The sequence below is a fragment of the Brassica napus genome, chromosome A7, assembly GCF_020379485.1.
Source record: "Brassica napus cultivar Da-Ae chromosome A7, Da-Ae, whole genome shotgun sequence".
NCBI classification, from domain to species: Eukaryota; Viridiplantae; Streptophyta; class Magnoliopsida; order Brassicales; family Brassicaceae; genus Brassica; species Brassica napus.
Window position 1 is genome coordinate 12,757,468 of NC_063440.1, and position 14,437 is coordinate 12,771,904.

The following is a 14,437-nucleotide window of genomic DNA, read 5'->3' on the forward strand; positions in this document are numbered from 1 at the left end:
GTGTTTATTACATGAGTGCCATTTCATAGGTGTCATCACCAAAGCCATTCTCACAAACTTTTTAAAATAACCCTTTGAAAACTAGAATATTTACAACCAAATGCCATTGGACATATACATTATACAATATGCTTTATTTACAACTCGATCGGTTTTGTTACCGCTGGATTAAAATCCGCTTTAATCACAAACCGGGACTTTATGACAGGCGTAGAATCTGAATTATTTACGGTTGAAAAAGGCAACAAATATATCTCGACATCAATCCAATGAATTTTAAAAGGGTGAGAGTGGTTCTTCAACATTTTTTAAAACGGATTGTTATCCTATTTTTTTGAACATTTTTTGAATCCAACATTTTTTAACTAATATCAATGAGTATTATAATCATACTTTTTTAATAAGAAACTTGGAATTATGAACATTTCTATGCAACATCTTTCGTTATTTCAACTACTTCTTTCGATGATCATTTCTATGCAACATTTCAAATCGCTTAATTGGTCAAAGTTCAAAGGAAACACAATAATAATGTAATGCATATAAAAGGAAACAAAATTACAAATAATCGAAATCATTACCTTAATCAAAATAAGAATATTCGTGATTTATTTACGCTTGACCAACACGCATCTGATAGAACATATTTCACGCCAATTTGAATCACGCAATAACCAAATAAGGTAAGTGTAATATATGGGATTAAAGAAGAGCATTAATATTGTGATCGTCTATTCAATTTGACATTAATAATTTCCTCGCTCCGCGCAGGACGCGGATTATCACCTAGTACGGAAGTGTTTGGCCTGCAGAGCTTGGCATCGCATGTTTGGTACCTACTGATTTTTGAAAGCGACCAAAAAAAACAAAACAAAAACTTTGTTTAAATATATAGTACTTTATTGTATTTTTCTTATTCAGTGGTTATGAAATCAATCTTCTTCAATACGTCAAAAGAATGATAAGCCTGTCATCCGCCGCCAGTTTTCAGTATCAGGATAAGTAGAAAAATCTAGTCGTGGAAAGACTGTGTATTAAAAGCCTACTCCAGTCGACTATCTTGACATTCGTAGATTATCTTATACAATAAAATAGACTTTAGTCTCTCCACAATCATCCACATCAGCAGTCACATAGGGGCAAAACATTCCACGTGTCCATCTCTTTTACTTTATGCAATCCTTCTTTTTATTTGGGCTTTTTATGTTTGTTTGTTTTGTGGGCTCTCTTCTAAACACGACCACACCTGCACTCGGCTCCTCCTCCCTCACTCTTCGTCTCCTAAAGCCTCCGACCACCGTAACGGCATTGGGCTTTCGAGTAGTGTAGTCTCCGATTGTATTTATGTGCTACATTAGTGGTGGGTTTATCAAAGGCAACATCACTTCTCCACTTATTCATCGTTTACTCTCCTTTTCAATTAGTAATCGAATGAAGGATTCAGTTGTTGAGATCCTAAAGAATCTGAGAGGATTTTAATTTACGCCAGCGACAAATTCAGAGACGGAGGATTTGCTGGGATGTAAAGAAGGTGAGGTAGAGGAGAAGAGAGAACGCCGGAGGGAGTGATATTGGTTGTGAATCTATCTGGCGGCGATGAAGTAGGGGACAGAGATGATTGCGATAGTGGCAGGTTTGTTGTTGATCATAACATAAGAGATAAGTATTTTTATGAGTGAGTGATTTGAATGATTATGATGGTAGCTTATTTTGTTTGCAGTAAATTGTCAAAGAGTAATACTGAACAGATTTTGCCATGTCTGCACCTGCTAAGAAAAAGTTACACAGAAGCTAAGGAGAAAGATCTAATGCTTGGTAAGTTTTAAGTTTTTAAGAGCTGGTTTCAGTGATCTAAACCTTATTGAATCCAAATTTTGTTTACAAGTGTGTTTGCTAAATGATTGCCCTCAAGTTGGTTGCGGCAGAAGAAGATTAAAGATATTTCTTGAGAAGTTTAATATGAATTCACCGAAATTTCGACATACTATGAAGATTAAGTGGCTACTAATTCTAAGCTTTTTTTTTTTAAGAATACTATGGATTATTTCTGTAAGACAAACAAGGCACACTGTCTCACATAGTTACGTTTTTCTGTCTCCTCAGGGATATGGGTTTCGACTTGGGTGGAGTTTTTGGCAAATTATCATCATTTAAAATGGGCATATCGGACTTTGATTTCTCAAGCCCAGTCAAGAAAACCACAAAGACGAAAGAAAGGTATAGTGGAAGTCTAAAACAGAAAATAATTTGTTTGCCTTTTTTATGATTTTGATGCGTACGTATCCACTAAAATGAAATCATATCTATGTTAATCTGAAGTAACTTAGCAATATGCTTTTCTGCAAGCAGGTTAGGCGACTTTGAACTTCATTCAAGCCCACGGAAGAAGGCAAACGAGAGTACGATGACCAAGTCCATAGATTCCAAACTCCAAAGAGTTCACTGCTACAAGAAGAATTGATAAGTCTGACTCTTTGGACTTTGGTCCAGACTTACCAACAACTAGACAAGCGGCCTCCAGGAGTCCAGAGACATATACCTATGTCAAGGAAAATAATTCAGCTGAAGACGTCTACAGAGAGTATGAGCAGCACACACTGGAAACAAGCTGATAGTATTTGCATTGCATCATCGAATCAAGCTCCAATAGAGCATGAAAATTTCTGAGGAGGTGGAATCACCTCAACATCATACGATGAGAGCCTCACGAGTTCACCATTGATTATACCGTCTCTAATGGTTGAAGAAAATAGACAGCATCACCTCGCCATTACATTCTTCTGAGACTGTACATACTGCAGGAAGTAGAGAAACCATTCTATGAAATATGTAGTTCTGCTGCGAAAGAATATTCTCCTAGGGATCCAAAACAGATTGCCAACAATAAAAAGATTTCCACCACGAGATCAGGTTATGAAGCAACAAGTACAAATACACCATCTTCCAGCGATGAACAGCACAACTCACCGTAACGTCTCCCTTCTCCTCCACAGCACAACTCACTGTAACGTCTCCCTTCTCTGTTTCTGGGAAGCTAGGAATTCCAAGAAAGGTGGAAAGTTTATGGGGATCGATATAGTTCTGGTAGATGAGAAGGTAAATTGCCTCTTTGGAAACATTTTTTCTTAAAATCATTGGAGTTTTGCTTCCAACGTCATATTCTCTCTCTCATAGAATGAGAAGTCACTTAATCTTTTGTTACTTTCTATTATTGTAATAGATAACTGAGTTTATAATGTCTTCTTTTTTTTAAGGATGCGGTCTACGATGATCCAGTGATCGATTAGCGCCCACCGCGTTGAACACGTTCCAATGCGAGAGGGAGGTAGTAATGAGCTGAGTTCATTTGATGTGACAGAGAGAAATCAGTACTCTCAAAGAGGTATGTAGTCTTTGTTATATCCACTCTCTGATTTGTGTCTCGCAATTTCTATTCTGGTATTTTTCGTATCTTTTTTAGCACTCATTCAGCATAAAGTTTTGGATGAATTTCTAATGTTTTCTTTACAGCCAGAAAATCATGGCAAGCTCAAGCTCGGCTCTTATGAGGGTACTATGTTTCTTGGTGCGTGCTTATATTGTTTCTTTTTCTTCATGATCAGCTGTGGGTTTCAAATATAAATGAGTGTTGCCTAAAGTTTTTGTTTTGCACTTCCGTTGTGCAGATTAGTTAGACGGACTTAGCTGAAGCTATTGGTGCTTCCCTCCTTCAGTCAATAAGTGATTACATATCTGACTTTGATATCTTTATGATCATCGGTACGTCTGCTTGAAATTACGGACTTTCTCTTTATGCTTTCGTATCAACAAAACCAACAAACGTGGTTGATGCTTGCGGTGTGAACAAATCACTGACGAATGTGGCTTTAAAGAAGGTCATAACGTGATCAATGATCATAGAAGAGGTGTGTATGAATTACTCTGAACCTTTGTTTGTTAAGTGGTTTAAATTTGGGGATTTTAAAATTTACTGTAATTTGCTTGTGTGAATAGCTGGAGTTGGTGTGGCATGACTCAACCAATGGCTCGATCAAGACTATGACACTCAGTTAGATAGCCTCAATGGAAATGAACCATCTTAGTTCTCTTGTGGAGTGTTTCTTATACTGACCCTAGAAGTGAATCAGGTGTCTTTTCCAGTCAATGATTACCCAACAAGTTTCAGATCACTGAATCAATTTATATATATGTTTTTCCTACAAAAATGTATATATGCCTAAATAGAACAGTTCAGCTAGAAATAAACTAAATAAATTTTGTTTTCATTTTTTTTTAATTTGACATGTGTTATGGTCAGCGGTTGATAAGACTTTAAGGGGGTTTCTTATCTTCCAATTTTCAGTTTCATTTGCATATTGTTTTTGATTTTCATTTAAATTTTAAAAAATATATATAAATGTTTTTTTTTCATTTTCTAATATGTTCCATTGCCAGAATTAGTTTATTACCAAAAAGCAAATTAAAAACATATAAGAACAAAACTTTATTAACACATTTAAGTTCAGATTAGTCTCTAAAATAAAATTCAAATGTCGTTCTTTCTATATATTGTTCACATGGTACTTAGCAATATAACACTATGTTTTCTAAAGAAAACATCAATTTTACGACTATCGGTTTTTTATTCTACTTTTATTGAATCAATTAGGGTGTGACTGGTAACCATCACGGAACATTATGAATGAATAGGAAAAAAATGAATAGGAATAAAATTTTGAGAATGATGAGGAATGAAGGTTACTTATCAAAATTAACAAAGAACAAATATGCATTATAATTTTCTACAAAAAAAGAGAATGAGAAGGAATGAAGAAGAAAAAATATTCCTCATGAATGGTAACATTTTTAAGGAATGTAGTGTTCTTTTTCATTCTATTGGTTACCATTCAAACCCTTAGTCACAACCACTTATGTTATTCAACTTTGAACTAAGTAACTTCAAAATAAAGTAATACACTATGGTCGCTAATCAGTATCAAATGGATCAGAAAAAAAATATCATTTTCTTTCACCATATTTTCTTTACTAAGACTATAAAATAAATTTTAAATTTATGTAAGAATAAAACATACGAACCCGGCGCGTAGCGCCGGAATACCACTAGTATATTATCTTAAACATGACCACAATTATTCATTCCGTTGTAAAACTTTTTTTGTTTGCTTATCATGACCACAATAAATATATGATCAGACAACACTTCAGAAACACTGTATATCATCGAATATTATTATTTCATCACGAGTTTTGCTATTTGCTAGTAGTAGTTTTCATCGAATATAATTATTCAAACACTGTATATTTCGTCATTCGAATACTGAAACTCTGATGTTGCATAGTAGTCCACTTAAACTCGAAAGCCAGGCCCAGATCATTGCAGGTGTTCACTAGCGTAAAATTAACGTGCGAGTATCTTTATGTTCAATGCAACTCGTAAGCCTATTTACTCTAGAGTTAATTGGCTTTTATGCCATAATCGGGTTCCTAATTAGCTCTATACACATGAATGGACATTAATATTTGTATGACGATTTTATTCTTCCTGCATATCCATCTATAGGTCAGTAGTATCAGTTCCTCTGAAACCTATATGTACATGTTTGTTTTGTGATTCATTCTCCGAAACACACAAGTTATTCTCTAGCTTTTAGTCATCTCATTTTTAATCATTTTTTTTCCTAGTTCTTTTTCATTTTTTTTCCAAACTATTTTTTCACTTTTTCTCCTATTTTTCTTTCCTCTCCTACTTTTCTTTCATCTCATCTCATTTTGAAGTTATTTTCAAAAAAATGCAACCTTAGACAAGTGAACCAATTCAATGACTTGAGTTTGAGTTTGATACCAAATAATATAAAATAGTTAGATTATCGTTATTAAAACTGTTAATGGTATAATAGTAAAGTTTAATGTGTTACATTCATAAATTGCCTATAACAAATCACTACATCAAAATATGATTTATGTTCTAATGAAAAATAACATGAGGCTTAACAACTAATATATTTATTACCGTATAGAAAAGAATAATATATCTATGTAAATATGTATATTTATTATATGTGTTACAAGAAAAGTTTCAGCTAATACCTATGTTAACAGCTACTATAAATTTTGAAATGATACATTAATTATTAACAATGTACCATAACTATTGTTACATGCTATATGTGTTGTTTTACTCGTTAACTTATATTTTACTAACTAACTTATTTGTTACATGATAAATTATATATTGGATTAATAACTAATACTGAATTATAAAAACTGGTATCATGTTATTGATTTTTGTTAACGCCTACATATACCACTTAACTTGGTAATTAAATAAGTATCATAACATATACTATAGTGTTAGCATTTTTGACATGTATCATATTTTTATAAATATGTGATAATACACCATACCCAAAAATGGTAACACATGCGTTCTAAATGTAAATAAAAGATATATAAAAATTACTAATTTTCATCATCAATAGAATCACTATCATAAATTTCACTAGTCTTATAAAATTTTGGTATCAGATCATCTTTGGATTTCGTTGAAATTTCAAGAAATTGGCATCCAAAATTTTATGTATCTTGTTTTAAATATGATGGATCAGCAAAGACATTCAAAGAAAAAGAAAGAAACGAAGAGAAACAGAAAAAAAAAAAGAGAATGAGAGTAAAAAAGAAGAAAGAGAAGGGAGAAAGAATGGCTGGGAGAACTGTAGAGAGAGAGACTGTCAGAATGAGTTGCAGGAGTGCTGCTACGAAAGGGCACCTTTGTAAGTTTGTCTCTCCAATTGTATAAGTTGGGCTGGATGTGTCTCATTATGGACAAACTTCAAATATAGGCTTCCAATATGGGTAATTGACTAATTCTCCCTTTACTCTAATACTGAGAAAAGATTTGATAGGCATAAGTCTAATATATTTTTTTATTAAAAAGTTTAAAGATGATATATTTTTTTTGGTAAAAAGGGATAGTAACTTTCTAAGCATAGCAATTTCAAGTGAGCACAAAACTGAGGAAGTTTCAAGCAAAGAAGCAATGATCCGAACAGTATATAATCTTAGAAGTGTTTACACGCATACTCTGTCCTTTCGAATTCGAGTCTCTTGGCTTGGTAAGCGAATTTTAGCTTTGTCCGAACAAAATAACATCAACTATAGGCCTTTAAAGATTACTATTTCTACAAAAAATTAGAGAAACTAGTAAAAATAATAGTTAAAGAAACTATAAAAATAACATGTTTCTATTTGAAAACAATGTTTGTGGTCTTCAAATATTCGTAAAGGTGGGTACAAAATCGGTAATGGGACACAAAATGTCCATGTACGCTGCAGCCCAGATCAGGAAAGAGTATTGAGCAGGAGACAAATCATACGGCTTCATTGTCTAGTCCTAGTAACTGAGTTTAGATGTCCCTGTGATACAATCTACAAAGTTAAGAATCGTATGAATGTGTTATTAAATCACGTTATATATATATTTTTAAGTATGGGATCCCGTGATCTAAATATGAAAAAGAAAAACCCACTGAATAATGTCCTTCTATTATATATCTTCAATACTTTTGTTGTATTAAGTTTTAAAGCCAACATATATCATAATTTACTCACATCATGTATTTGTTTATGCATATATTTGGTATTCGTATAATCTTAGATTCATTGAATACGATCGGAATACATATCCACTCAGGAGCGGAGGAAGCTTTGAAGAAGGGGGTCACTTGACCCCCTATTACATTGTTTTATATATAGTTCAAGTTTTAAAGATATATGAACTTTTTGCCCAAGAAATGTGTGCATTATTTGCTATACCAAACATTTTCAAAGCACATGAAACAGTAAGATTCCTCTGAATATAGTACACTATTCATAATAATATTTAATCAAACCACTAAATAATTAATAAGAGAGACATCGATCCAGAAAGTTTTGCTCACATATAAATGATCTTATTGCGTTAAAATTAAAATAGAATATAATGATCTTATTATGTTAAGACTTTTATAATTATTAACTGTTTCTTGTTACTAAATCAGAATTTCAAAGCAAAGGTAATGTGCTGGATTAGAAAAATCAGGTCGATACTCGGGCCATATCATATACACGTGAACCAGTTGAAAAATGAAACAAAATCTGATTTATTTCATAAACATACGGAAAAATTCATATACAATACAACACACTATATTCTTTATTGTTATTACCATAAAAGGAAAATTCACATGAGAAATGTCAAAAAGTGACAGAAATTGCATCTTGTTCAAGTGATTTTCCTAGGCACCTATTAAATCACCGCAAATTAAAATTTTGATAGGTCCCAATATTGATATAAAATAAAGCTTCAATTATATTACAGTCAGTTATCATATCCATCGTCAATTCTCTCCAAGAATTTGAAAAAGTATACTACACAAGGGTAAACTAAGTAATATATTATAAAAAAATTTAGAATGATAAAAATATATATAGTCTGAACCGTCGGATCAACTGAAACTCCAAAGCGGAATATCAGCATCTTCGTAGAAGTACTCATCGACCATATTCATAGTCGAATTCAGTTCAGGGTAGTAATCAAACGGAGGTCCATCATCGAAGAATAGCATTTCATACCATGATGATGATGTATCCATCAAAGACACACGACAGTTCACGAAAGGCCCTATCAAAGACTGCATCACATCATCATCATGATGCTGATCATGATCGGGGGGTGACGAGACGGCTGACGAAATACAAGGGGAAAAAAAGTCAAATGAGTTGTTGGCAGCTTGAGCGGCAATTCTTTTGATAGATTTCGGGGACAAAATGGTACTTTCGTCTAATAGAAAACGAGAAGAAGAATAAGAAGTGGGGAAGTTGAGATTGGCTTGAGGGCCTTTGAGACACAAGAGTGCAACATCGTAAGCCCTAGCTGCTGCCTCAGCTGTTGAGTAAGAGCCTAGCCAAATCCTTGTCTTTTGGTTTGGTGCCCTAATCTCAGACACCCATGATCCCCAACTTCTCATCCTCACTCCTTTGTACTTCTTAATCTTATTCTTCTTGCTCTTGCTCTTACACGAAGACGAAGATGAAGAATGAGATGGTGAAGTCAAAGACATGTCCTTCTTGGAGCTGGTTTGGATCTTAGGTTCTTGTTTCACCATGGTGTAATGTTGTTGCCGTAGCCCGTAGGTTACTTAGACTGGTTGGACAACGATGTATTGATCAAGTGATGAAGATATTGTTCTTGAGTTTTGTATTGTTATGTATAGCTATTTTTGGATGAGTGTTAATGTGAGGTGAGGATATTATATAGAGAGATGATATGGGAGACGAAGAATGAAATATTATTTATAGACATAAATCTAAAAAATAGAGTCAAATGTAATATGGTACGGTTTCATGCATATGAATGTGACATTGGTGGTGCATGACAGGTGTTTTTCTTCTCATAGCAAATTGTCAAATGTAGCATTTTTCTTTTTTTATCATAGAAAATTGTCCATTATCATTAAGACTTGTTCCTTTCTCAATTATAAATAAAATGAAATTATATTTTTGGGATCTTATTATTAATTCGAATTTGGATTCTTTATGTGATGCATGTTAAGGCTTCGCACTGCACTAGGAATCGAAGAATGAACCCGAACATGGCCTTCTTTTAACCATTTTATAGTTCTGCATCTTCTTATTAAAAATTCGGATGTTAATTTAAAATATAATTAACAAAACATCTTGGAATTTAGAGAAAAATTATATGTATATATAAAGATACCAATCACTATCAGTTATATGTCATCACGTAGACATCTGTCAATTGGTTATATACTTATATACCAAAGATACCGATTTGTATTGTTACCGTCAGAATTGACATTTGTTAAAAATGTAAATTACCTATTTAGAGTCAATATTGTTAGGAATAGTTGCTTAGGAGCGTATAATAGTTAATAGCCGTACGGAAGCCACTTGATGAGCAAAACGAGGGGTGATCCTGAAATGCAATATTTTTCTTTAATACTAGTATTGACTATACTTATTATGTCAGGAGATTACACATTACAGCTACGTTTTAACGCGTTAAGTCATATACGATCTTTCCAAGAAAGAGACCGCATTGCTCTATGTTTTATTCTCTAACGATTCAACTATTGCATTTAATCTTTAGTTACTCTCCCTGATTACCGTATCACACGCTTGTTTTTTCTAAAAAGAAAATTGACGGTAAAATCTCCCAACGTGCACATAAATGTTATTTCTTGCAATATTTTTTTTTAAATATTTTACTTAATTATTTTACTAGATGATACGACCTTGTCTAAGCTTTTGATAATGGGTTCAGATCTTTCCAAAACAGATAAAAGCTAAAAATAAAACATTTCATCCACGGATTACACTAAAGTTGGTGATGGATAAATAATTTTGACCGGAATGACAAAGTGATTGACGTGTAGGATACACAAAAGGCCCTAAATGATGATTGCTCTTCAAACTGTGAGTATATTACCCTACGTGGTTAAGAAGATTTGTTTCGGAGATCCTCTTTTTGCAAACGTTACAATGTTAATAAACAGGAGATTCAATAAGTTTAAGGAAGATTTTGTTATTATAAAGTATCAAAGTCCAATGGGAATGTTTTTAAGTTTGCAAGACAACTTGGTATGAATAACATTTTTTACTATCATGGCTTGTGACTTTGTTATAACTTACGCGTAAACAACAGATATACATTTGATAACCATAAAATGATAAGAAATGAAAAAGGAGGAGCCAAATTAATATAGCGAACAGTGAAGTCAGAAGAGTGTGAGAGAAGGTGATGATGCTCAGAAATTGATAAAAGACTACAGCTGTTCTCACTCTGTCTCTTTGCTACTCGTTACCCAAATCCAAACCGCGTTGTCTATCGTCACACTCACATCTTTCAAAAACATTGTTTGAGTTATGAGTTTGTTTAGAAAACAAATGATATCTTAATTCCGGATTGCTTTCGAAATATATTTTTATATCAAAAAAAAAATTTCTATCTTTTACCAAAAAAAAAAAAAAAAATTCTATCTTAAAAGAAAAAACAAGCGAAATGCCCTAGGATATCAATAAAAAAAGTTTCTTTTACAAATATAGACTCTAAGAATTAAAATGACCAAAATATTTCATTAAAAAGGTAAATATACACTTACACTCATATGGTTAACTAATTCAAACCTTAGGGTTTAGAGTTAAAGGGTGGAGATTTGGATTTGAGATTTAAAATTTAAAAAAATAGAAAAAAAATATTAAAAATTTGAAAATAAAAATTTTAAAAATAGTTTCAAAAAGTATTTTTGAATTACAAAAAAGAAAATTTGAAAAAAATAAAAAAAATTCAAAAGAAAAAAAATTATAAAAAAGTTTGAATTTAAAAACATATAGTCTAAAACTATAAAAAAATATTTTTTATTTTTTATATATCTAGGATATTAGTTTCATTTTATCTATTAAACGAAATATTTTGGTCATTTTCCTCCTTGTGTTCTATTTTGTGACAAAAACTTGAAAATTATCTATTTATGAGAATTGCCCATAAAACAAGTGATGATGTTAGAATCACAATATAACATCTGTCTTTAGATTATATGATACACACGGAATTGCAAACAATGATAAATTTTCCAATGAAAAACTCACTCGTTTACAGTTTCCAATTTGCTACAGATCGTCCCACTAAGAGCATCTCCAACTTCATTCTATTTTTCATTCTAAAATAAAGTTTAGAGCAAAAATGCTTCAATGGTACTCTATTTTTCATTCTATAATAGAGTAAAAAATAGGTTTACTCCAAATATATAGTAACTTGGTTTTTTTTGTTCATCATTCTATTTTCTATTTTAAAATAGAGTACTAAACTCTATTATAGAGTTAGAGAAAGCCATTGAAAATGGTCTAACAAACGATGTATATATATACATATATATATCAACCATTTTGATGTGGCAAACTTAGAAATATGTAAGATTTCACACAAATAAATCATAACCAATCGTTTGAAATGAATGCTCAAAATCGTAACAACGACCAAACATAGGTAAAAAATGGTAACTTGATGAAATGGAAAAAACTAATATACGTTATAAATTAACTGGTACCGTTATGACTGCAAGGACTTTAAGATCAAATACATAGAGTCTAACATCAACCTCAATAAGTTTATATATATATTATTGAGAATTTGTACTCCGTACACACCACTTTTCCCCTATTTGCATTCCATACCCTATATCCCTCCAATTTTCTTCCCCCCAACATTACCATTTTTCTTCTCCCATTCAATGATATTCCACCTTTGTTAGTATATTTAGCTAATTTACTCTATATTATTTGTGTATACGACGTTATACAGCATGTCAAGGAAACTTCGAGGAAGACGCAGTTCTAGTTAAAGTTTTTTCTTATTAGTATTAAATATGTATTTATAATGGATCCATTCCAATGAACTAGTTTCAACGAACTAGTTTCAACTACCAAGTCCTTTTTATGTATTACATCTATGATTAGTCAGTTTTAGTAAAGTTGAAACTGATGTGGGGATATAAAACAGGATAGAGACCACATACATATGTCTTCTATGCAGAAAATAACTCGTACACACCTGCTCTCTCTATAAAAAATAAGTGTTAAATTGTAATTAATCTGAAGATCGTATTAATAAAGCATAAAATAATTGAGATGGCATTGGAAGCCCATTTACGAATTTTATGAGCCCGTTAAATAGTCCTAGGTTCATTTTAAAAATTGTAATTTGTGTTGATTAGTAGGCAGGCCCAGTTATTGTCAAATGTAACGTTTTTCACATTTTTTAACGTCTGATTAATTATCTTATTACACGGATGAAAAATATTAAATAAATAATTCTATATCCGATAATTTTATCACCTAATGAGAGTACACGTTTACTGTGTAACTTGAGCTTTCTTATGAAATCCATGTTTGATGGTGCGTCATGCACTATGCTGAAGATCTCTTGTAAAACTTTTTCTTCATTATCTGCATAATTTGCATTTTCTGGGGTTTAAACCCTAAACCTCATAGTGTAAGAGCATTAATGAACTCTTAGTTAAACCGAATTTCCACACGTTTTTCCTATCATGTTTAGAATTTTTTTTCCAATTTTCGTTTTAATAAATATCTTTCAAGCTGCTTCTTTAGGTTTATATTTAAATTTGACAAAATCAGATATCCTATACATATCAAATAATTTTGGGCCATGTTCAAATTTATTTATCATATTTTATTTTTTTATATAAAAATATAGATTTATAAGAAAAATTAGATCCATTAACTATTAATATATGGGGTATACGGGTTTGGGTCCAAAGCGGTCGCACCGCTTGTCTCCCTATTCAGCCGGTCCTGCCTGGTTGACCAAAAATGATTATTATATTAATGGTAAGTGCATATATATATGTACAAAAATGTTTGGTTTCCTTCATTAGCCCAAGAATAATCAAAAGAACAATTAAGCCTTAGCCTAAGAAATTCAAGAAAAAGAAGTGTATAGAAGAAATTGTAGATAAGATCAAAAGAATATTCTGGAATTACTTTCACTAGCATAAATAGAGGTGTTTGGTTCCCTAGTAATCATCAAGCAAAAAACGGCAAAACAATAAAGAGAAATACATTTCTGAAAGAGTTCCAAAAGAATTCAAAGAAGAGTCTCTAAATACAAACTTATAAAATCTCTTTCCCAAAACACGAAGGCTATCTTTAACATTAGCTGTCCACTTTCCATCTTAACCTCTCGAAGAAAAAATTGTCCGGTTATTTTTCCTAACAGCTAGTATCAGAGCTAGGCTACTGTTATCTTTGAAGAAGTGAAGATGGAGGCTACCGTTACCTTTGAAGGTGACATGTTCACGCTCACGACAAACAACTTCTCTTATTGGAAACCGATGATGGAAGATCACCTTTATTGCAAGGATTTGCATGAGCCCATCATCATGAAAGATAAGCCGGAAGGAAAGGAAGACAAAGCATGGGAGATTTTTAATATAAAGGTGGTTTCTGTGATCCGTAAGTATACTGACCGATCCCTCTTAATTTGAACATGTCGCTACCTACACAAATACTTTTGAATTATGGACAAAATTTGAATCTATGATTCAAAAGGAAATGCCTCGCAACAAAACCCTTCTTGTTCGACAGTTGGTAAAATTGGAGTACAAAGATGAACAGAGCATGATGGAGCACTTGAATAATTTCAAGGGGCTCGAAAATCAGCCAAACAAAGTTGGTATAAAGTTGGTACGAAGGTTGGGATACGCTAGTTGTCATTCTAAGAAATTCAGCACCGGAGAAAAGCTTACCATGGACACCGTCAGTGATAGCCTTATAAATGAAGAAGTTCGGAGGAAGGAGCGAGGTTCGAGTTCTTACTCAGGAGCTAAATGAAGAAGAGATTCATGTACACAACAAAAGCAGA

The 14,437-nt window shown here is 32.5% G+C and overlaps 1 protein-coding gene and 1 long non-coding RNA gene across 2 annotated transcripts; one reads left to right on the top strand and one right to left on the bottom strand.

The window, feature by feature from the left end:
- The first annotated feature begins 1,203 nt into the window (after positions 1-1,203).
- Positions 1,204-4,410, top strand: LOC106364905. The gene is made up of 8 exons (XR_007314920.1): positions 1,204-1,633; positions 1,721-1,815; positions 2,104-2,217; positions 2,350-3,096; positions 3,255-3,382; positions 3,511-3,565; positions 3,666-3,905; positions 3,994-4,410. It is a non-coding gene; the product is annotated as an uncharacterized LOC106364905 (long non-coding RNA).
- Positions 4,411-8,114: 3,704 nt separating this feature from the next.
- Positions 8,115-9,571, bottom strand: LOC106370127 (ethylene-responsive transcription factor ERF012-like). The gene has a single exon (XM_013810193.3). The coding sequence runs from the start codon at positions 9,141-9,143 to the stop codon at positions 8,484-8,486; it is 660 nt and encodes a 219-aa protein (XP_013665647.2). The 5' UTR covers positions 9,144-9,571; the 3' UTR covers positions 8,115-8,483.
- Between the last annotated feature and the right edge of the window lie 4,866 nt (positions 9,572-14,437).

Bases quoted from the DNA above. Each gene is read 5' to 3' on its own strand.
- LOC106370127 (XM_013810193.3), bottom strand. From the start codon at position 9,143: ATGGTGAAACAAGAACCTAAGATCCAAACCAGCTCCAAGAAGGACATG.